Raw genomic sequence first — 23,394 nt, 5'->3', positions numbered from 1 at the left:
ATAGATAAAAATATAAAACCCATCAATATGCTGTCTACAAGAAACTCATTTTAGACCCAAAGACACCTCCAGATTTAAAGAGAAGGGGTGGAAAACAATTTATCATGCTAACGGACATCAAGAGAAAGCTGGGATGGCAATCCTTATATTAGATCAATTAGATTTTAAGCCAAAGACTATAATAAGAGATGAGGAAGAACACTATATCAAACTCAAAGGGTCTGTCCAACAAGAAGATCTAACAATTTTAAATATCTATGCTCCTAACATGGGAGAAGCCAACTATATAATCCAATTAATAACAAAATCAAAGAAACACATCAACAATAATACAATAATAGTAGGGGACTATAACACTCCCCTCACTGAAATGGACAGATCATCCAAGCAAAAGATCAACAAGGAAATAAAGGCCTTAAATGACACACTGCACCAGATGGATATCACAGATACATTCAGAACATTCCATCCCAAAGCAACAGAATTCACATTCTTCTCTAGTGCACATGGAACATTCTCCAGAATAGATCACATCCTGGGGCACAAATCAGGTCACAACTGGTACCAAAAGACTGGGAACATTCCCTGCATATTCTGAGACCACAATGCTCTGAAGCTAGAACTCAATCACAAGAGGAAATTTGGAAAGAACCCAAATACATGAAGGCTAAAGAGCATCCTACTAAAGAATTAACCAGGAAATTAAAGAAGACTTGGAAAAATTCATGGAAACAAATGATAATGAAAACACAACTGTTCAAAATCTGTGGGACAGAGCAAAGGCAGTCCTGAGAGGAAAATATATAGCAATACAAGCCTTTCTCAAGAAACAAGAAAGGTCTCAAACACACAACGTAACACTACACCTAAAGGAGCTGGAGAAAGAACAACAAAGAAAGCCTAAACCCAACAGGAGAAATCATAAAGATCAGAGCAGAAATCAATGAAATAGAAACCAAAACTAAACCAAACCAAAACAAAAAACAAAAAACCCAACACACAAAGAACAAAAAACAATAGAACAAATCAATGAAACTAGGAGTTGGTTCTTTGAAAGAATTAATAAGATTGATAACCCCCTGGCCAGGCTTATAAAAAGGAAAGAGGAAGGACCCAAATTAATAAAATCATGAATGAAAGGGGAGAGATCACAACTAACACCAAGAAATACAAACTATTTTGTATTATAAGAACATATTATGAGCAACTATATGCTAGCATATTGACAATCTCGAAGAAATGGATGCATTCCCAGAGACATATAAAATACCACAACTGAACCAGAATGAAACAGCAAACCTGAACAGACCCCTATCCAGTAAGGAGATTTAAGCAGTCATCAAAAAAGTCCCAACAAACAAGAGCTTAGGGCCAGATGGCTTCCCAGGGGAATTCTACCAAACATTTAAAGAAGTGATTCTGATTCTCCTAAAACTATTCAAAAAAATAGAAATGGAAGGAAAACTTCCAAACTCATTTTATGAGGCCAGCATTACTTTGATCCCCAAACCAGATAAAGACCCCATCAAAAAAGAGAATTACAGACCAATATCCTTGATGAACACAGATGTGAAAATTCTCACCAAAATACTAGCCAATAAGATCCAACAGTATATTTAAAGGATTACTCACCATGACCAAGTGGGATTTATTCCAGGACTGCAAGGTTGGTTCAGCATCCGCAAATCAATCAATGTGATACAATACATTAATAAAAGAAAGAACAAGAATCATATGATACTCTGAATAGATGCTGAAAAAGCATTTGACAAAGTACAGCATCCTTTCTTGATCAAAACTCTTCAAAGTGTAGGGATAGAGGGTACATACCTCATCATCAAAGCCATCTATGAAAAATGCACCACAAATATCATTCTCAATGGAGAAAAACTCAGAGCTCTTCTGCTAAGGTCAGGAACATGGCAGGGATGTCCATTATCACCACTGCTATTCAACATAGTACTAGAAGTCCTAGCCTCAGCAATCAGAAAACAAAAAGAAATTAAAGGCATCCAAATTGACAAAGAAGAAGTCAAACTATCACTCTTTGCAGATGATATGATACCTTATGTGGAAAACCTAAAAGACTCCACTCCAAATCTGCTAGAACTTGTACAAGGAATTCAGTAAAGTGTCAGGATATAAAATCAATGTGCAGAAATCGGTTGCATTTCTATACACCAAGAACAAGAGAGAAGAAAGAGAAATTAAGGAGTCAATCCCATTTACAATTGCACCCAAAACCATAAGATACCTAGGAATAAACCTGACCAATGAGGCAAAGAATCTGTATTCAGAAAACGATAAAGTACTCATGAAAGAAATTGAGGAAGACACAAAGAAATGGAAAAATGTTCCATGCTCATGGATTGGAAGAACAAAGGTTGTGAAAATGTCTATGCTACCTAAAGCAATCTACACACTTAATGCAATCCCTACCAAAATACCATCCATTTTTTTCAAAGAAATGGAACAAATAATCCTAGAATTTATATGGAACCAGAAAAGACCTCGAATAGCCACTGGAATGTTGAAAAAGAAAGCCAAATTGGTGGCATCACAATTCCAGACTTCAAGTTCTATTACAAAGCTGTCATCATTAAGACAGTATGATACTGGCATAAAAACAGACACATAGATCAATGGAACAGAACAGAGTACCCAGAAATAGACCCTCAACTCTATGGTCAACTAATCTTTGACAAAGCAGGAAAGAATGTCCAAAGGAATAAAGACAGCCTCTTCAACAAATGGTGTAGGTAAAATTGGACAGCCACATGCAGAAAAATGAAACTGGACTGTTTTCTTACACCACACACGAAAATAGACTCAAAATGGATGAAGGAACTCAATGTGAGAAAAGAATCCATCAAAATCTTTGAGAAGAACACAGGCAGCAATCTCTTCGATCTCAGCCGCAGCAACTTCTTCCTAGGAACATCGTCAAGGGAAGCAAGGGCAAAAAGGAACTATCGGGATTTCATCAAGATCAAAGGCTTTTGCACAGCAAAGGAAACAGTTAACAAAACCAAAAGACAACTGACAGAATGGGAGAAGATATTTGCAAACAACATATCAGATAAAGGGCTAGTATCCAAAATCTGTAAAGAACTTACCAAACTCAACACCCAAAGAACAAATAATCCAATCAAGAAATGGGCAGAGGACAGGAACAGACATTTCTGCAAAGAGGACATCCAGATGGCCAACAGACACATGGAAAAGTGCTCCAAATCACTCGACATCAGGGAAATGCAAATCAAAACCACAGTGAGATACCACCTCATGCAAATCAAAACCATAGTGAGATACCACCTCATAACAGGTCAGGAAACGGCAGATGCTATCGAGGATGCGGAGAAAGGAGAACACTCCTACCTTGTTGGTGGGAATGCAGGCTGGTGCAGCCACTCTGGAAAACAGCATGGAGATTCCTCAAAAAGTTGAAAATAGCGCTACCTTATGATCCAGCAATTGCACTACTGGGTATTTACCCTAAAGATACAAATGTAGTGATCCGAACGGGCACGTGCACCCAAATGTTTATAGCAGCAATGTCCATAATAGCCAAACTATGGAAAGAACCTAGATGTCCATCAACAGACGAATGGATAAAGAAGATGTGGCATATACATACAATGGAATACCATGTAGTCATCAAAAATGAAATCTTGCCATTTGCAACAATGTGGGTTGGACTAGAGGGTATGATGCTGAGCGAAATAAGTCTGTCAGAGAAAAACAATTATCATATGATCTCCCTGATATGAGGAAGTTGAGAGGCAAAGTGGGGGGTTTGGAGGGTAGGGAAGGAAAAAATGAAATAAAATGGGATCAGGAAGGAGACAAACCATGAAACTCTTAATCTCATAAAAGAAACTGAGGGTTGCTGGGGGGAGGGGGGGTAGGGAAAGGGTGGTTGGGTTATGGACATTGGGTAATGTATGTGCTACGGTGAGTGCTGGGAAGTGTGTAAGCCTGACGATTCACAGACCTGTACCCCTGGGGCTAATAATACATTATATGTTAATTAAAAAATTAAAAAAAAAGACTGTCAGTACTTGGAAATCTAAAATTTGTATGTATCCAGTGATATTTTCAGTTCACACAAAATATTTCCATAATATTAATTCATATCACTTCTTCAACCAGTATTTATTGAACAATGATTATTAGAAAGTTTGTGTGGGATGAGGAAGATCTGCAAGTAAATAAGACAACACCCCTGGTCTTTTAAAGCTTATCAAATATATACACCTTGTATTTCAACACCACACAATAATGAAACAGTGATGTTGCTTCTATAAATGACACACACAATCTCTCCTCCCTTTCATTTACTGATTCATTAGCATGAATACAAATTCTAGGTCAAGAAATCTGAATAAAGAGCTCAGTGGTTTCTATAGCTGATGAACCAAGAAGTAGTCTCTGAATCCTTAGGATGTCTTTTGCAGCGACTCTAAACTCTACTAGCTTCAAGTTCTAACAGACCTAAGTCCTCAGAGAAAATCCTTCTTTATTGGCTTACTTTTGGCCAACTTCAAGACCCTTTGATGTTCTGCAAAAAGCTTCTGAAGAAGCAAAACCCATGCTAGTCAACCACTTTCTGTAATGAATCTTCTGCTAAGACCTAGTATTCTCTTAGAAATTGACATCCTTGCAGCACAAAAGCATGATGTATGCCTGTTATAGAAAGGGTCAGTTTAGGAAGTGGGAGAATCTAGACGTGCACATTCCGGAAACATGTTTTGGGTACAAAATATTCCATTTAGTTTCATAAAGCCTGTTAAGTGTGTGTTCCTAATACACTGTTCACAGAAAGTTGCAACTTTATTTCTAATCTGTCTCAGGTCTGTGTTTTGCTTCAACTCAAAATTGCCATTATTAGATGCTAACAATCATTCCCAATACAGTTTTACAATTCCCTTTGATAAATTTCTCCATCAATCTTATTGTCATTGAAAATGCTAAATAGGTAACAGTTTTTCTAAAGTTTAGTTTCTCACTGAATTGTCATGATTCTTTTCATAATTTAAGTACATAAAACAGCAAACTATATTGAAAAGTAAAAAACAAGTATTTTTCACATTGTCTATTTCTTTACTGAGGTCTAATATTCATTAATGATTAAAATATATTGAACAGTTTCAGTTAGTATGTAAAAAGCAGAAGTAGATAGTTATTCTCACCATAACAGCAAAAATATGCTAAACAAGTTACAAAATCATGCTTTTTTGTTTTACATATGGAGAGCTGAGAATGCAAAGAAGTCTGGATGGACTAAATTCCAGATCAAGGTGAGCCTTTTCTAGGTGAGTAAACATCAACAGCCACCTTCTCAATGGGCAAACAGCATACTTCCACAGACTAGGGATTTCTATCAGTGCGTGTAGAAAGAAGCTGAATACAGGACCATCTGTGGACATTTGTGATGGCTTCTTAGAGTCCTGAGGAGACCTGGGGAGTCTGAATAGCCTACCAGTTCTTTCCCATAGCTTGCCAATTCTTTCCTAAAGGCCTTAACCAGGTGCACTGACATGTGAGCTTTCACTGTGCCAAAGGCTGGAGACAGGGAGGAAGACTAAGATTTTTTTCCAAGGCTTGGAAGGTCAGGAGGAAGGCAAGGAGAGGCTTAGAGCAATAAGCCTGTGAAGAGGCACAAAGAACCTGTGGCAGGACAGTAAAGCAGGGGGAGAGGGAGGGAGGAAAGAAAGGAGAGAGGGAAGGGGAGGAGAGGAAGAAGAGGGGATGGGAGGAAAAAGAGTGAGAGACAGAGACAGAGATATCTAGACTCACCGAAGCATAGATCGCAAGCCCTGATAAATGAAAGCATTTGAAACAAGTGGTAAACTGAAACAAAATGCAACTCAGGTCAGACCCAGCTCAACTGGGAATTAACAGAATAAACACCCTAGACTATCTGTCAGACAGAGGAAGGGACGTGGCTTTTGGGGGGTAAATATTAATTACTTTAGTCTCTCCTGTTCTTTTTTATTGAGTATCTACCACAAAATAAATTAAAAAAAAAAAGACGTCAAAAAGTGAAAACTGTGACTTATAATCAAAAGAAAAACAGAAAAATAGAAACAGATCTAACATTAATCAAATACTGAACTCAGTAGGCAAAGACTATAATGTAACTACTGTAAATATTAAAATATTATAAATACATATATATTTTAATTTATATATTCATACATCATTTTTATCTCCATATCTATATATTTCTATATTTAATATATAATTTATATATATTTTATGCTATTTATATATTATATATTTATATTATGAATAATATATAAATTATATATAATTATACATTAAAATATTAAAGGATTTAGTGAAAAAGATAGATGAAATTCATGAACAGAGAGTAGTTTCAGCAAAGATGGAAACCAGGGATAGATAGATCTAGGTTCATACCCTGACTCTGACACTTACTACGCAAAGGACCTGGAATGAATTACTTAACTTCTCTGGATTTCCATTTTCCTAGGTAATACCTACCGTTTTGGGCATGTTGTGACTGTTCAAACAGATAAATGATACATGCAAAGCCTTTAACTCAGTCCCTAGTGCACAGGAAAACACTCAACACATGGCATTTTTTCTCTATTAGATTTGCCCTTCCCTTGGGCTTTCTGTTCTTTTATCTATGTACTCCCTTCTTTGAGGATTATGATCATTACTATATGTCTTATTTCTGTGCATATGGTTCTCAAAGCAAAAGCCCTAGCCACCAACCTCTCTTCTATCTATTAGTCCCCACTCAAAATTCTTACTGAGTGTTTTACTTCTGAGCCTTGTCTTAAATTTAAAATGAATAAAACAAAGTTCTTGATTTTCTTCTCATAACTATTTCTTCCACCTCATTTCTCTATTTCTGTAATGGTTCAATCAACCTGAATGCTTGAAATACTGAAGGACTTAACTCCTTCCTTTCCTTCTGTCATTCCTTCTGCCACAGAGCCTATATTTTAAAAAAAATTTCATTAATTCATTTACTGAATCAACAAATCTTTACCCAGTACTTACTAAGTGCCCCTAGTATATAGAATATATATACTAGGGGCATGGCAGTAAATAAGATGGATAAAGTGAACAAATGTCTTCTAACATCTTTCATGATCACTTCACATTTGTTATCTCTGGTCTTCCTGCTTAGTTTTCATAGCTCCCAATCTATCCTACATATTATCATCACTAACTTTCCTTAACAATAAATGACCATGGCACTCATCTGCTTAAAACTTTTTGGTGACTATTACCTATTCAACAAAATCAAACTCTGTAGACTGACTGACATTTCAGCCATCTGACCCCATCCTTTGCATGGATATAAAGAGATAAAGCCAATACAATAGATAAAAATTCAGAAAGATCTTTTGATACTAAATCTTATAAAATGAAATAAAAAGTGACAAATCCCAACATTTAGTTTCCTTCTCTTCAACTTAAAAGGAATTGCCCTTGTTACTACTATCTGTGTGACTATCCTGTGCTGCCTTATAATGTATTTCTACATTGTGTCACTATATACCTCCTGAACTTGAAATTCTTCATGTGTGACTTTTCCTTATGAAACCACTTTCTAAATCCCTTAGACACTCTCCTAGCTTCTTTCTTGTGGCATGTAGCTCACAGTATTTAGTGACCAATGGGGTGCCCTCCTTATGGTCCAGATACCCATGCATGCTTCCAGAAAAGGGCCTGATAGACATAAACTGATAGTTCTAATCTGAACCAGAAATAAAGCCATTCCTAATCAGAATTTGCCAAGCAAAAGGGCAGGGAAAGTTATTGACTTCTTTTTCTCTACCCTTAGAAATTGCATTTTTATCCTCTGGTGTTGGAAATCTGAAAGAGTAAATAAAATTCACATGTGATAGTCAATTTTTTCCTTATCTCATTAGCCACTGAATCAGTGATGTCCCATTCCCCTCAACCCCCACTTTTAGCGATTTGGAGAATGTTATATAGAAAAAGATTTGGATCAGCTGACCACTGGGTAAGATGAACACACATACTATTTTGTCTGACACCCACAATTTGGTCCCAACCTTTGTATGAATACAAAGATATAAAGCTAATACAACAGATAAAATAAAAGTTCTAAAGGATCTTAAACAGTTGAAAAGAAATACGTTGCTGTTTTCTAACCAGTTGGATTATTAATAAAAGAAGATCATTTTTTATTAATTATACAATGTGATTTTCATTGCATAAAAGCATGTTCATTGCTTCACATATATCTAAATTGTGCTGTGTTCTCTTTTAAATAAAGCTTACAGGGAAAGTTAACACTGGTTTGCCATCTAACTTATGTTATGATGAGCATTTTAAAAAGCATTTTGAACAGATGTGGCTGACTTGGGTCATTTCATGGATTATAAGAATGCCTTGGAGTCTGAACATTTAAAAATTCTGAATTTCTAGTAAATGAAAAGGAAATTACTTATATGATTCTATTTTCTCTGACATACTTTTTTATATAGATGAATATTCATACTCATAATAATTCCATTTGAATGCTACTGTTTATTGAGTTGAAAATGTTAAGGGCATCTGGTTTCCACTTAATTTTTATCCCTTTAAAAGACTATAATAAACCCAATTGTGAGAGTTTCTTATTAAATCTAGATTTTTTCTTCTTTTAAACCTGCCTCATATATGTTAATCATTTAAAAATTAGAATTAAAAAAAAAAAGTCAAATCAAACCACACTTCATCCCTCTCGCCACCTATAGAAAACCCTGAGGTTTATAATAACTGCTAAAATTTCATTTTATAAATGATATGCTTAACATACAAAACAATTTCATGCTGCATATAATCATTCATAGCACTTATTCAAGAAGTATTTATCAAGTATCTACTATAGGTTTGGTATTGTTTCAGATGCTGGGGATAATGATGAGAGCAGATATAAAAAATTCTGCACAGAGCCACTTACTGTCTGAAGGTAGAGACAGAAAGTTAAACAAGAAATTACAATAATGGGTAGTGATTGCTTTCGTGGATGCATGAGATGCTGAGGGATTGTAAAGTACAGTAGCTAACCAGAAGGAACCAAAAGGCTTCTCAAAGTAAAACCTAAGCTGCTATCTGAAGAATGAGTTAACCAGAAAAGGCTAAAAGGGAGAGGGAGAGGCCGAGGGAAAGAGAAGACAAGAGAGAAGGAAAGGCTGTTCCAGAGGAAATGACATATGTTAAGTCCCAGAGCACGTGATGGGTACTAGAAACTAAAGTAAGTATGGAACAGCTAGATTACAACTAGATAAATAACAGTGAGATGAGAAAGACTAGAAAGAGAACAGATCTTATGGGGCTTCATAAGTTATGCTAAGTCATTATCCTAAGGTCAGTGAGAACCCATGATAAGTTTTAAGCAGAAAGCTGAACTGCTCACATTTATCTTTTAGAAACAGTGTGGTTGCAGAGTGGGGAATGGGCTGGAGGGGAGTAAGTCAAGAAGCACAAAGAACTGAGAAGTTGCTGGAGTAATCTAGGCAGGAGGTGAAGATTTCCTGAACTGGGGAAACAGCAGTGAGGACAGAGAGGAGAGGGCAGATATTTTGAGAGATATTGTTAGGAGGCTGAATAAGTGATTAACTGAATGGAGGAGTGAGGAAAGTTCAAAAAGAATTAAGGAAAACTGCCAGCTTTCTGCATTGAGAAACTGGATGGATGATGGCTGTGTTTCTTGGTAACTCAGTATGAATAGTAGTTCACTGGGAGAGTCCAATGACCTTACCCTTTTCAAATTTTATGTGGCATGATACTATGATATATATACTATGTATGTTTCTAAGCTACTGTTAAGCTATTCTGACACCTTCCTGCTGCTCCTAAATTATAAATATCCCTCATGAATATCTGTAATATATTCTTAATCAATTTATTCCCTTGGGTATAGCCTATGCACTCTGTGGCTTCAACCATCACCTTTATGCTATTCTGCTTCTGGTAAAACCAACAGTATCACTACTAACTAAAGACTATTTATTTCATGCCTTAAAATTAAGAAAATGATATAATTCTTTTAATCCTCAAAATGACTTTTAAGAATACAAAAGAGAATAGGTTCTGAAATCAGATAGATTTAAGCACATATTCAACATTTGCTACTTCCCAGCTGTGTGACTGTGGAAAAAGTAACTCACCCTCTGAATGATCCCTCATCTGTAAAATGCAAATATCAACAGTCACAACCTCATAAGTTAGTTGATCAAATAAAGTAAGTCATAAAAAGCACTTAGCACACAGTATGCTGCTTAGTAAGCACTTACTAAATACACTAAATACACTACATACTTACCAAATACACTAAAAAGCACTTACTAAATACATAAAAGTAGACAAAGCACATATTTGTTGAAGACCTATTTGAGAGTACAAACTTTAACAAACCTTGTAAAATAACAAAAAAGAAGAATACTTTTAAGAACATTTAAGGAACAGTTCTAAACCTTTATAATTTGATGCAACTCATATATTAAAATTCGTCTACTTTTTGAACAATGAGAAAATAAATAGTCCTGGGGGGAAAACTGACAAAGGATAAAATAATTTTAGACTCCATTTGTTCACTTATCAGATGATAATTTTGGAAACTGAAGAAGTTTAAGAAGGAATAACTATCATTATTCCATAGTTAATTTAGAGTAATAAATGTACAATCCTTCAAGTATTTTTTGACCCAGGAATAATATTCCTAGGAATTCATATGAAGCAAGTAATAATCAGAAATGTATAGGAAGATTTATTAGGAAAGATCATAATTATAACATTGTTTATAAAAATTTTAAAGTATGTAACATTGTTTATAATAATTTAGAAATAACAAATATTTCTAATAAGAGGCAATTTATTGAATCTGTCAAAATACATTTATATGTGGGATGCAAATATGATGGAATCCATATAACCATTAATTAATGCATTTTCTTAGTATATTCAGTTACATGGGAAAATAAATACAACATAATGCTAGGAGAACAAAGGACACAAACTGTATGTACAGTCAAACCTAATTATGTAAATAAAATATGTACAACTATTTAACTATGTGAACTTGTGTGAAAAACTCTTAGGAAATAAACCATTACAGAGTACACCAACATGTTAGCCATGTGCGTTACAGGACAGAAAAACTATGCTTTTTATACTTCTCTATAACTTTATTATATCTCAAATTTTCAGCAATATGTAGGTACCTTATGTTGTTTTTTTCTAATTACAATTAATTTGTATACTTTATCTCCCTTTTTACCCTTATCACAGGCCAACACTTAAAAGTATTTAATATGCAACTTTTGTCTATGTCTTTGCAAATATATTATTATTTTGTGTGCCTGTATTTTTAATTCCTTTCAATGTTACTTTTATGCATTCAACACTTTGCTGCTATGTGCACAATGAATGTATTTTTCTAACTGCAGACTTGTATCTCATAACAAGTACTCACCACATTTTAACCATCTGCTCTTTCAGAAATGGACATTTATGTTGCCTCCAATAACCCCAACACCATCAAAAGTAACCCTGTAACGACTATTTTCACTAATGTCCCCTTATGGAATTTAAGCATCTCCTCGCATCTGTATTTTGTCTTGCGATATTCTTTTCTACATAGTGGTTCTCCATAGATTTTACCACTTTTCTGTTAGGATTGTTACCTACACGTTGATATGTCAGTTAATAATCTCCAGTTATAGTGTCTACTCAGTTTTGTTTTGTTTTGTATTTTGTATGGTGGAAGAATTGCAGAATTATTCTTCAGTAATAGCAAATATTATTCATAGTATTAAGCATTGCTAACACTTACTGAGCACTTAGAATGTGCCAGATGGTAAGCTAAGCACCTACTGTTATTACTTTCATTGTATTATGTGGGAAACTAACTAGACCAACATTGAGGTAAGCAGTAGCATTGGGGTCCACACCTGGCCTCCTGGGTACAGAGTTAACTTGCTGATTGCTGTCCTATGCTGCCTCTTACTTCATGTGATCTGAATAAACTATGAAAAGGACACTTGCCCAAAGGTATCTTTTCTCCACCACGTCTGCTACCAACCTGTCTGTCATTCTCACAAATAATATTAATTTCTTCAAGGGAAATCACTGTAATACACATAAATTCCCTAACTAAAAAATATTAACTCTTGGATACAATAATATATTAAAGGATTAATGTATTAGCTAAAATAACATTACATTTTGCAAGTGATGTCCACCCACATTACACAAGGGGCACCTAACAGGTGGTTCAGGATACCTGAGGCAGGTGAACAAAATGGGTTCTTCTACTTTAGCCCTTCTTGTCCCACCCCTACAAGTTCGAAGGTTCTTTCCTTTTGAATTTCTTGACTATTCAGGAGAGTTGTGTCAACAAGTCAAAAAATGAATATGTAGTTGATTTTTTATCTCATTTAATGAGGTTAATGACATTTTTCATAAAGATAAGGACTTGGGCAGTTGGGTGGCTCAGTGGGTTAAAGCGTCTGCCTTCGGCTCAGGTCATGATCCCAGGGTCCTGGGATCAAGCCCCGCATCGCATCAGGGCTCTCTGCTCAGCAGGAAGCCTGCTTCCTCCTCTCTCTCTACCTGCCTCTCTGACTACTTGTGATCTCTGTTTGTCAAATAAATAAATAAATCTTAAAAAAAAAAAAAAAGATAAGGATTTATATAGTCCTTAAACCCTGATATATCTTAGGCAATGATGGAGAAGACAGAGCCCTAGAAAATAAGTTTAAAAAATAAAAAACAGCCATTCCCTCTAAATGCTGAAAGAAGATGAAAGTTTGACAAATGACTCATTTGCTTTTATATTAGAACCATTGCACTCTGAATATATCAGGCAATTGATTGAGTCTCCTTTATGAGCATATGTAAAAATGAAAAGAAAAAGAGAAAGCAAAAAACCTGGGTTAAAATCTGGGTTGTGTCAGAAAACTGTTATACATGTAGTGAGAAACAAATTGGCAACAAATTGGTGTAAAAATTGATTAGGCACTCACTTGATAGAAAGCTCACACACACACAGATTAGACTATGCAGAATAGAAGCCAAAGAAAAAAAGGCACTCTAAATTGTTTTGCATAATTTTCTATAACTATCAGGAAAAATAATTCCTGTTCAAAGTAGGCAATTAGCCATTAATATTCAATCTTTCCCTTTTGAGCAATTTTTACCATTCTGAGAAGCTACTTGTCAAAATCAGCAAAAATAACCACAGCTAAATCCTATAGTAAAATCTCTTCAAACATTGCTTCTGTTCTTTCCTCTCTCTCCTTTACTCCTGCAACCCCAGTTACAGGTATGACAAACTTCTCTCCCTTACATCTCATAGTTTTCTCTTTACTTTCTATCCTGTTTTCTTTGTGCTTCAGCCTGGATGGTTTATATCACCCTAGTTTCTGGGTCTTTAATTATCTATACAACTCTATCAAATCTACTGGTAAACTCATGTACTGTGTTCTTAGTTTCACGTTTTGTATTTTAAGTCCTAGAATTCTATTTGATTGACTTATATAGATTCCAAATTGCCCCTAAAATAGTTCATCTTCCCACCCAATGCCACAGTCATCTGAAAATTTGATCATATGCATCCTCTGAAACCATTTCTAGTGTATGTGTTTTCTCTTGTTTTCAGTTATCTCATTGGATCTCCTCATATGCTGACCATATCTGATTATCTGCTGAATTCTGTGTAAAATGTTTTAGAGATAACCTGAGGCTCTGAATCATGTTATCTTTTTAAAGAGAGAAATGGGCAATACGAGGAGCATGAGATCACTTCAATTCAGTCTAGAGTTGATATGATTCAAAGCTGGATATAAGTATTTGCAAGGGCTGGACTATTTCTGGTTGCCTCTAAGCCCTAGGGTATAACCCATTCAGGAGTTGACTGAATACCTGGAGGGTTTTTTTTTTTTTTAATTTCTTTTTTTTTATTTAACTTTTTTATTTTTTATAAACATATATTTTTATCCCCAGGGGTACAGGTCTGTGAATCGCCAGGTTTACACACTTCACAGCACTCACCAAAGCACATACCCTCCCCAATGTCCATAACCCCACCCCCCTTCTCCCAACCCCCCTCCCCCAAGCAACCCTCAGTTTGTTTTGTGAGATTAAGAGTCACTTATGGTTTGTCTCCCTCCCAATCCCATCTTCTTTCATTTATTCTTCTCCTACCCACTTAAGCTCCCATGTTGCATCATCACTTCCTCATATCAGGGAGATCATATGATAGTTGTCTTTCTCCGCTTGACTTATTTCGCTAAGCATGATACGCTCTAGTTCCATCCATGTTCTCGCAAATGGCAAGATTTCATTACTTTTGATGGCTGCATAGTATACCTGGAGGGTTAACCAGGTTTTATTTCCTTAGCGCTATGAAGCTGCTGAAAGCCCTACTCAGCTTCTCAGCTGGAGTTCTCTCCTTAACTTCTTGGTATCCCTGTATCATTTTTTGAATTAGAAAAGTCTTAAGGGGGGCAGGGCGCCTGGGTGGCTCAGTGGGATAAAGCCTCTGCCTTCAGCTCAGGTCATGATCCCAGGGTCCTGGGATCGAGCCCCACATCAGGCTCTCTGCTCCGCAGCGAAGCCTGCTTCCCTTCCTCTCTCTCTGACTGCTTCTCTGCCTACTTGTGACCTCTGTCTGTCAAATAAATAATAAAATCTTAAAAAAAGAAAAAAAAGAAAAGTCTTAAGGATTTAGAGGCTCTGTTCTCACTGGAATTCTGGCCCCTCAAATTTTCTCATTTTTTGTAATTTCCTAATGCCTTCCAAAATTATTTTTGTTTTAATTCCATGCAACTATTCTAATTGTTTTAACTGGGAGAATTGGTCTGATTTAAGTTATTCCACCATAAATGAAAATGGATGTCTTCAATGTCTATTGCAATTAAAAACATACAGACATTCTGACCCAGTATTTCCATTACAGGATTTTATCCTACAGAGAAACTCACACATGTCCTAAAATATATGTACAGTAATGTTCACTCTAGCATTATTTGAAGTAGCAAAAGACATGAAAGAAAGCAGTAAGGAATAAAGCCCATCAATAAAGAAGAGGCTCAATATATTATCCATATATGAAGTCACAAAAACAAACCATCTGAATCCTTTTGTGTTAATATGGAAGATGGAGAATGATGTACAATACGTTCTAATTTTGGTAAAAATGAATAAACACATGCATATATATTTACATATGCAAAAAATGTTTTTGAAGAGATACCTCACAACAGAGAAGAGTGGTTATTCTGGAAAAGAAAATGGGGGGCAGGTAGTCAGTGGAAGATTTTTGATTATTTGATAGTGTTTAAATTTATTTTTTACACATCACATGCTTTAATGTTATAATAAACCACTAGAAAAAACCAGATAGCATGAGAAGTGCTATAGACTGGGAGTCAAAGAAGAAAATGTCAGCTCAAAGGAAGTTTATTTATTTATAAAGGTTTTGTTTATTTATTTGGCAGAGAGGGAGAGAGAGCACAAGCAGGAGAAGCAGCAGGCACAAGGAGAGGGAGGAGGAGGCTCGGGAGCACGATGCAGGGCCTGAAGAGGACCCAGGGTCATGACCTGTGTCAAAGGCAGATGCTTAACCAACTGAGCCATCCACGCACCTCAAATGAGGCTTATTTAAGCTAGAGTTTAAAGCTTAGACTTTCAGACAGATTGGATTTAGTTGAGTAAAGGAGAGAAAAGTCTGCAGAGACGGGGAGTAGAACATGGAGGTACAAGGAAGTACTCAGTTTAGGGAAACTATAAGTAGTTCTAAACTCATGAAGAATAGGATGGATGTAGGAGACTGCCTATCTTACAAGACTCTTTTTCCTCAAGGGTAGATGGTGTTAAGGAGCTTAAATTTTATTTGAGGGAATGGGGAATAATGCAAAATTTTATTTTGAGGGAATGGGGAACAACAACATGATCAGATTTGCCCCTCACATGTATGATGATGACAGGCCTTTGGATTGACAAGGGGTAAAGTAGGGAGGAGATAGATAGACTTGAGCTAGAAGATTGTAATAACCTAGGGGAAACCTTAATGCAGTGACAATGAGGATTCAATGGGACAGATTGTAAGATATTAAGAAGGTAGAATTAAAAGGAGCTGGGGCCTTATTTGTGAATAATGGAATATATGAAATAATTTATTGCAATTCACTTTTTATTGGTCTCGAACAACTGAGTAGACAATGGAACCCTTCACTGTCAGGACACACAAAAATGGCATAGGTATGTCCGCAAAGAAATGTTCAGTTCTGCACAGCTGAGGTTGAAATGATTGAGTACATCTAAGAGGAAGATGTCTGGAGGATAAAAAGGTGGTGGAGGAACACACTTAATTGTCATAAAAATAAAACTGGTAACTGAAGTCATGGAGGTATTTAATATCACAACAGGGGTAAGGCTATAGATGGAACAACAACTTATAAGGGGTGGAATATATACAGTAAGCCCTGAAAGGAAGTGAAGAAAATACTCAGAAAGCTTTCAGAAGTAAGTAGCAGAAGCCAATGGATGACAACGGTTTCAAGAAGGCTTACATTCTTTCAGAGAAATCTAGAAATAAAGTGCCTAAAATGTGTTACTGGTATTGAAGAACTAGGAGATGATATATTTGATCACTGTGTTAGAATTATCTAGTGCTTGTTTAAAGATTAGATTCCTGGTCATTCTTAGGGTGGGAAAAGAGTGTATATTTTAACAACGTCCCAAATAAACTTCACCCTCCCGTCTGAGAACAACTATGGCAGACTTTAAGCTCCTTTAGAACAAGGATCTTGTTTAATTCATCATGTAGCCCTAGTGCTTGCCACAGCATTTGCCATGTAACAGGTCCTCAATAAATATGAAGTAACTTAAGGATGAAAGCAGAGAATGGATAGATGGACAGATGAACACACGAATGAAAGAACTAAAGATGTCTTTGCCAAAATCTTGGTAGGATTATTAGAGCTTCCATTCTGGTGGGGTGGGTGAAAGGGTGACAGATAGTATACATGCAAGCAGATAGACAATTTGTAGAGATAACTTATAGAGATTTGTGTTAGCTGGGATAGTCACGGAAAGCTTTCCTGAGAAGGTATCGTTTGAGTTGTCACTTAAATTATGAGAAAGCATTAACCATGTGATGCTCTGAAGGCAAAAAACATTTGAGGCAGAACAAAGTCCTAAGGAGAAAACGGGTGAGTAAAGTGTATTTCAGTCATAAGGAGGCATCTGTGGCTCTGGCTCAGTGAGTGAGATAGAAGTTGGTGGCAAATAAGGATGCTGATCATAAACAGTTTCATCAGTTGTGATCTCATAGGAATTTGGATGTTATTCTAATTGCAATGAGAAACTATTTAAACTTTAAACAAAGCAGCGATGTGATCTGATTTACACTTTAAAAAAATTACTCTGGCATCTGTATGAATAATGGATCATAGCAGGGCAATGGTGGAAGTAAGCCGACCAGTGAGGGATTGATGAAGTATTCCAGACAAGAGATGATTATCTTGTGGTGGTAGCAAGAGAGACTGAGAGAAGTACCTGGACTTACAATATATTCTGGAGAGAGAGAAAAAACAAGACAAAACTAATGGGTTGGCCAGAGTAAGTAACAGAAAGAGAAGTCTAAAGAATTTGGATTTTAGCCAATAAGCAATGGGGACTCAAAGTCTTGAAGCGAGTGATTGACACAACAACAGTAGAATATATTAAAACAGGTATCTTCAAGTAGTAGGCCAAATGAAATCTTTGGGAAATAAAATGGAAGGTAGAGGTGAATTTGGAGTTGTTAGTAATACTCTAGGCCTGAACTGACAATTACTGAACTAAGATGATGACAAAAGTAATGGCAAAAAGTGACGGATATAAAGGGCCACAATGAAGTTCATGGAGATTTAATTTGCCATGACTTTAGGCACAAAGACTTAGAAAATTTGGGCTAGAAATATTTGGGAGTCATCAGAATATAGATAGCTTTTAAAGCCATGTGAGTGACTGAGATCATCCAGAAAAAGATGATAGAGTGAAAACGGAGCTTAGGCAGTTAGGAACTGGCTATAGAGGCTAAGAGTGACCAGAACAAAAGAGAAAAAACTAGGAGAATGTGGCATCACAGATGCTGATGGAAGCATTTTAAGGAGGAGTGTTTATAATGAACAAATAAGGCTAAGAAGTGTTGGTTGGGTTTGGTAAAATGGAGATCATGCATGATCTTTGTCAGAGCTGTATCCATTTAGAGGTGGAAGGAGAAGCCAGGCTCCAGGTACACGAGGCATCTGAGACATGAAGAAGCACTGACAATCAACATGGATAATACTCTGAAACTTTTGGTTTTGAAGCAAAGAAGAGAAGTAGCTAGAGGAATAACTAGAGTGGAGGGAAGGAATTTTCAGAATGGGAGAGATGGTGCATGTTTCAATAGGATGTAAAAGAGAGTAAAGAGAGAGAGGAGGAAGTTATTGGAGAGGGTGAGTGATTGCTGCTAATGGGATCCAGAGAACAGGAAGGCGGTGAGCCATATGTGGGAGGAAGTGCTCTTCTCCCAGTTACAGGAGCAACAATGTGCCTGGGTGCCAGTAAGGTAGCAGGGGTGGTGCTCAGAGGCAGAGGAATTTCCAGGGTGATGGCTCCCATATTCTTTGTGAAGAAACAAACCATCCACTCAAAAGTGAGGGGAATGGTGAAGGGGACTGAATTTAGAGGAGAGTAGAGAAGGAATGCAATAGCCATTATAGAGAATGGGTAGATAATTTTTCCAGAGAAATATGAGATTGCCTGGCCATACTGAAGATTGAATAAAATGATTTCTGCAATTTTCGTGTTTAAATATTCTATGATAATATCCAGATTAACTCATAATCAACATCATGGCAATCCCAGGCCTTATACGCCTATTCTAGAAAGAACCTCTACATACTGGACACCTGAACTCATAACTTTAAATTTATGGAGTAGCTTACAAAAAGCTCTTTTGCTAAAGCTCCAGTCTCTCATTTCTGAAGTTCTCTTTTTTTTACCCCAATAAATTTAATTTCATTATTTACCTACATTTTTTTTTCAGAAGCAAAATTTAATCTGATGATAGGGAATAGATATGAACATAGATGTAATGTTGGCCATAGCACAAACTGCTGTGAGAAAAGTTCTGTCAGAGTAGCATAAAAAGCAACCATGTCTGTTAGATTGACTTAAACAAGTGACACTAAATTATCTAGAAATCAAATATAACTTGTCACAATTATATGCTCATTTCATTTTTATTTTTACTATTTGTCTCGGATATATTAGATGCTTACTGATATTTAGTGAAAAAGAGATGAACATTTCAGAAATTTCTAAGCATTTGGTACATATTGATAAACCATAAAATAATCAAGTACAAAGAGCTGAAAGAAAATCCAAAGACTATAAGGTTAGTAAAGAAGGTACTTTATGAAGTAAAGAAGGTATCTGCCAGCACATCACAGTAATTGTATTAATAGACGTCTAGAGACAATGTTGATAAATTTTTCCTAAAGATTTTACTTATTTGACAGACAGAGATCACAAATAGGTGGAGAGGCAGGCAGAGAGAGAGGAGGAAGCAGGCTCCTTACTGAGCAGAGAGCCCGATGCAGGGCTCGATCCCAGGACCCTGGGATCATGACCTGAGCCGAAGGCAGAGGCTTTAACCCACTGAGCCACCAGGCACCCCGACAATGTTGATAAATTAAGAGAGGGAGAAGGGAACATGAAAACTTACTAAAGGAGTTCAATTCTTTTTCATAGAAGCAGGATAATTTTCATTTTTTTCCATCATTATTGTGAAATAAAATACTCCCATCATTATACTCCTTTAGTTGTCACTGGCATGTGAAAGCATTTGCCCCAAATGCTCATAAAATAATAACAGTTAAGAAAAAAAAATAAAAATAACTAAATCTTTCTTTAAAGCTTAGAACACATTAAGGATTTGACAATGACATGGGTCAAATGATTGTTATTTGAAACCTTAAAATAATTTTTTTGCTACTCTGCAAGTTAATTTCCTAATTGGTAAAAGAGAACAGGTTAGATTAGATCATCTCTGAAGGAAGTTTCTACTCACATTTCTGATTGAAAAGCATCTAATCACAGAGACTATCAGCTACTTTAGGAGTATAGTACTTCCTATATAGCATACAATGTCCATGTTAATTAAAGAAACCTGACAGGACAGTTTCATTTTAGGTATAGCTTACTTCTAATTTCAGATATTTTCATATCCATTAGAAGTTGAATTTTTTTCACAAAACTATATCATGAATGTTATCAGAATTTTTCCAAAATAAAATTAATTTTATAATCATCATATCATGGCCTTATTTTTTTTCTTCCTTTAGATGCCTATATTTTGAGAAATAGTATAAATTCTTACCTCTAAGAGATAAGGTTCCATTTGATCCAGGGTTTTTCCAAGATGTTTATCTGGATCTAAACCTGCCAAGAAAGATTAAATTTTTTTTTTAAGATAATTATTAGATTGGAAGACACATTTCCCTGTTCCCTTTGCCTCTCCTTGCTTAGGAAACCAGTATATGTATATTTCAAATTGCTTTGATCCTAAAGTAAAATGTATTTGGCTAGTATTTACTTTTCTATTCCCCTTGGAATAGGGGATTTTCTTGCCCCTGAAAAATAAGTTCCATGCTAAATCATTTCATTGCATTGTGTCAACTTCCAAATGCATTGTTTTAATTCATTTTTGAGCAATTGTAATTTGGATGGAAAAACAGGTATCATTTCAAAGATAGGACATTTATGTCCTTGGTATTTTAATTATTATGACTATTTTATGCATGGACAATAGTGAGAATTTTCTTATGTATTCCTGTTTTATCTAAACTTTAAAATTCTAACTTAGAGAATAAGAGTAGAAAATAGAAGAGCGGTAGACCCTTATGCCTATATAATTAATTCACTTCATAAAAGGACACATATATGGGCACAAATAATTGTATTATCAAATTAAATGATGTTTCATTTCAATGACCATTTGCATGATAATGTTTTCTAAGCAAAGATAGAAACAACTCTGAAAAATCATTATTGTGCCAACAGCATGTGTATAATCTTAGATAAAGATGTTCAACTATATAGTAGAGTTGATGTAGGTGATAAGGTACAGGCAGACAAGTATGGGCAATAAACTCTTCCCACATACCAAAGCTAACTTGCCAGGAAGAAAAAGTCACATACTACAAATCTGCTATGAAATGATATTACATTCATAATATATTTAGATATTTACATACGTAATGCGTGTATTGACTTAGCCTCATTTAAATCAGTTGTTTTTATCTTTTACTGGTTTAAATTATTTAGCTATTAATTACACAAACTGATCAATAATTTTCTGCTTCTAGTTGGATGCTTTTTTTGGTAACATGTTATTTCTTATATCACATATGAGAAGAAGGGAAGTCAGGCCAAGATCGAAAACTCTTCTGCCACTGAGTATTTTTAGGTGAAGCTCAAAGCAAACAACTCAGACCAATAGCACTGGACAGACTTTTTGTCTCACCTCCCTTCACAGCAATCTAATTCTCATAGTGTATTCACTAAAATTAAAATTTCAAGGAGATGGGTGAACATTTAGATGAACCAATCACTGACTCTGTCTAGTTCCTCTACTTTCATCACAATTTAGCAATTCCATATTTAGAATGAGTAAGTAAATGAAATACTTTGAAAGAAACACTCATGTAATCACCACCCAGATTTAATAAGCATTAACATTGTGCCATATTTTCTCTACAACATTTTTTTAAAGAAATAAACACTACTAACACAATAGAATGTCACAGTATAACTATCTACTCTTAATCTACATCCCCTACACTTCTACATGGTAAGTACTCTTTTGAAGCTGGTGAGTTACTAATTATGCTTTTATAATTTTACTACAAATGTATGTATCTAAACACTATTTAATACTGTTCACATATATTAAATTTTTATGTGAATGATATAATCTTTAACTTGATTTTTTCAATTCACATTGTTAATGAGATTAACTTACATTGATTGCTGTCGCTCTGGCCCATTCATTTTTATTACTGTATTCTATTCCTCTATATGGATATACCAGAATTTAATTCTACATTTTCCAGTAGATAGGTATTTAGGCACTGGGTTGTTTCTAATTTCTGTTTTGCCACAAGTACTTTGTAAGCTGCAGTAAATATGGTTTTCTGTGAAATTACCATGATACAAGAAAATATATACATATAATTATACAATTATATTATTGTATTATTGCAATGTATGTGCGTGAGCGCACGCGTGTGTGTGTGTGTGTATAATCTTCAAGTCTATTAGATATAACCAAATTGCTCTCCAAAGCAGTATTACCAATTTGTACTTCTACTATTAGGACAGAGAATTCCTATTTCACAATAGGAATAATGCAATATATTGCATTAAATAATGCACAATATTAAATAATGCACAATAATGCAAAAATAATTTAGGTGTCTGAATTTTAAAATCTTTGCTAATCTGGTAAGTAAGTAAATAAATAAATAAAATTGTTTTAGACACTTATTTTAATTGTCATTTTCTGATTATTATTATTAAAAGTAAGCACCATACCCAATACAGATGGCTTCCCAGGTGAATTCTACTAAATATTTAAAGAAGAGTTTAGAAGAGGAAGGAAAACTTCCAAATTCATTCTACAAGGCCCACATTACCCTGATATTGAAAATCAGATAATTAAACTACAGAAAAAGAAAACTACAGGCCAATATCTCTGATGAACATAGATAACAATCCACAGTAAGATATTAGCAAACTGAATCCAACAATACATTTAAAAGAAAAAAAATCATTCACCATGATCATGTGGGATTTATTCCAGGGACACAGGGGAGGGTGGTTTAGTATTTGCAAACAATCAACATGACACATCAAATTAGCAAAAGAAAGAATAATGGCTGTATGATCATGTCAATAGATGCAGAAAAACACTTGTTGAAGTACAATCTTCATTCATGATAAAAACTCAACAAAGTAGGTTTAGATATGGTTTCATTTACTTGTGGAGCATAAGGAATAAAATGGAGGACATTGGGAGAAGGAAAGAAGTGAGTTGGGGGAAATTGGAGCAGGAGACAAATCATGAGAGACTGTGAACACTGAGAAACAAACTGAGGGTTTTGAAGGGGAGGGAGGTGGGGGGTTGGGTGAGCCTGGTGGTGGGTTTTAAGGAGGGTGGGTACTGCATGGAGCACTGGGTGTGGTGCATAAACAATGAATCTTGGAACACTGAAACAAAAATACATTTTAAATAGTTATTGTGTCAAAAAAAAAGAAAAAAAGGAACAGCTCAACATAATAAAGGCCATATATGAAAAA

General features: G+C 35.5%; 1 protein-coding gene across 1 annotated transcript in view; it reads right to left on the bottom strand.

Annotated features, from left to right (window-relative positions):
• The window catches only part of DPH6 (diphthamine biosynthesis 6), a 192,470-nt gene that overhangs the window by 20,925 nt on the left and 148,151 nt on the right, over window positions 1–23,394 (bottom strand). The window contains exon 6 of the mRNA XM_082737745.1: window positions 20,414–20,475. Coding sequence (XP_082593871.1) covers window positions 20,414–20,475 — 62 coding nt within the window. The remainder of the gene's footprint in view (window positions 1–20,413; window positions 20,476–23,394) is intronic.

The sequence above is a fragment of the Mustela nivalis genome (genome assembly GCF_964662115.1).
Source record: "Mustela nivalis genome assembly, chromosome: 6".
Taxonomy (NCBI): Eukaryota; Metazoa; Chordata; class Mammalia; order Carnivora; family Mustelidae; genus Mustela; species Mustela nivalis.
The sequence above is the reverse complement of the archived record's forward strand: the minus strand, read 5'-3'. Positions and strand labels throughout refer to the sequence as shown.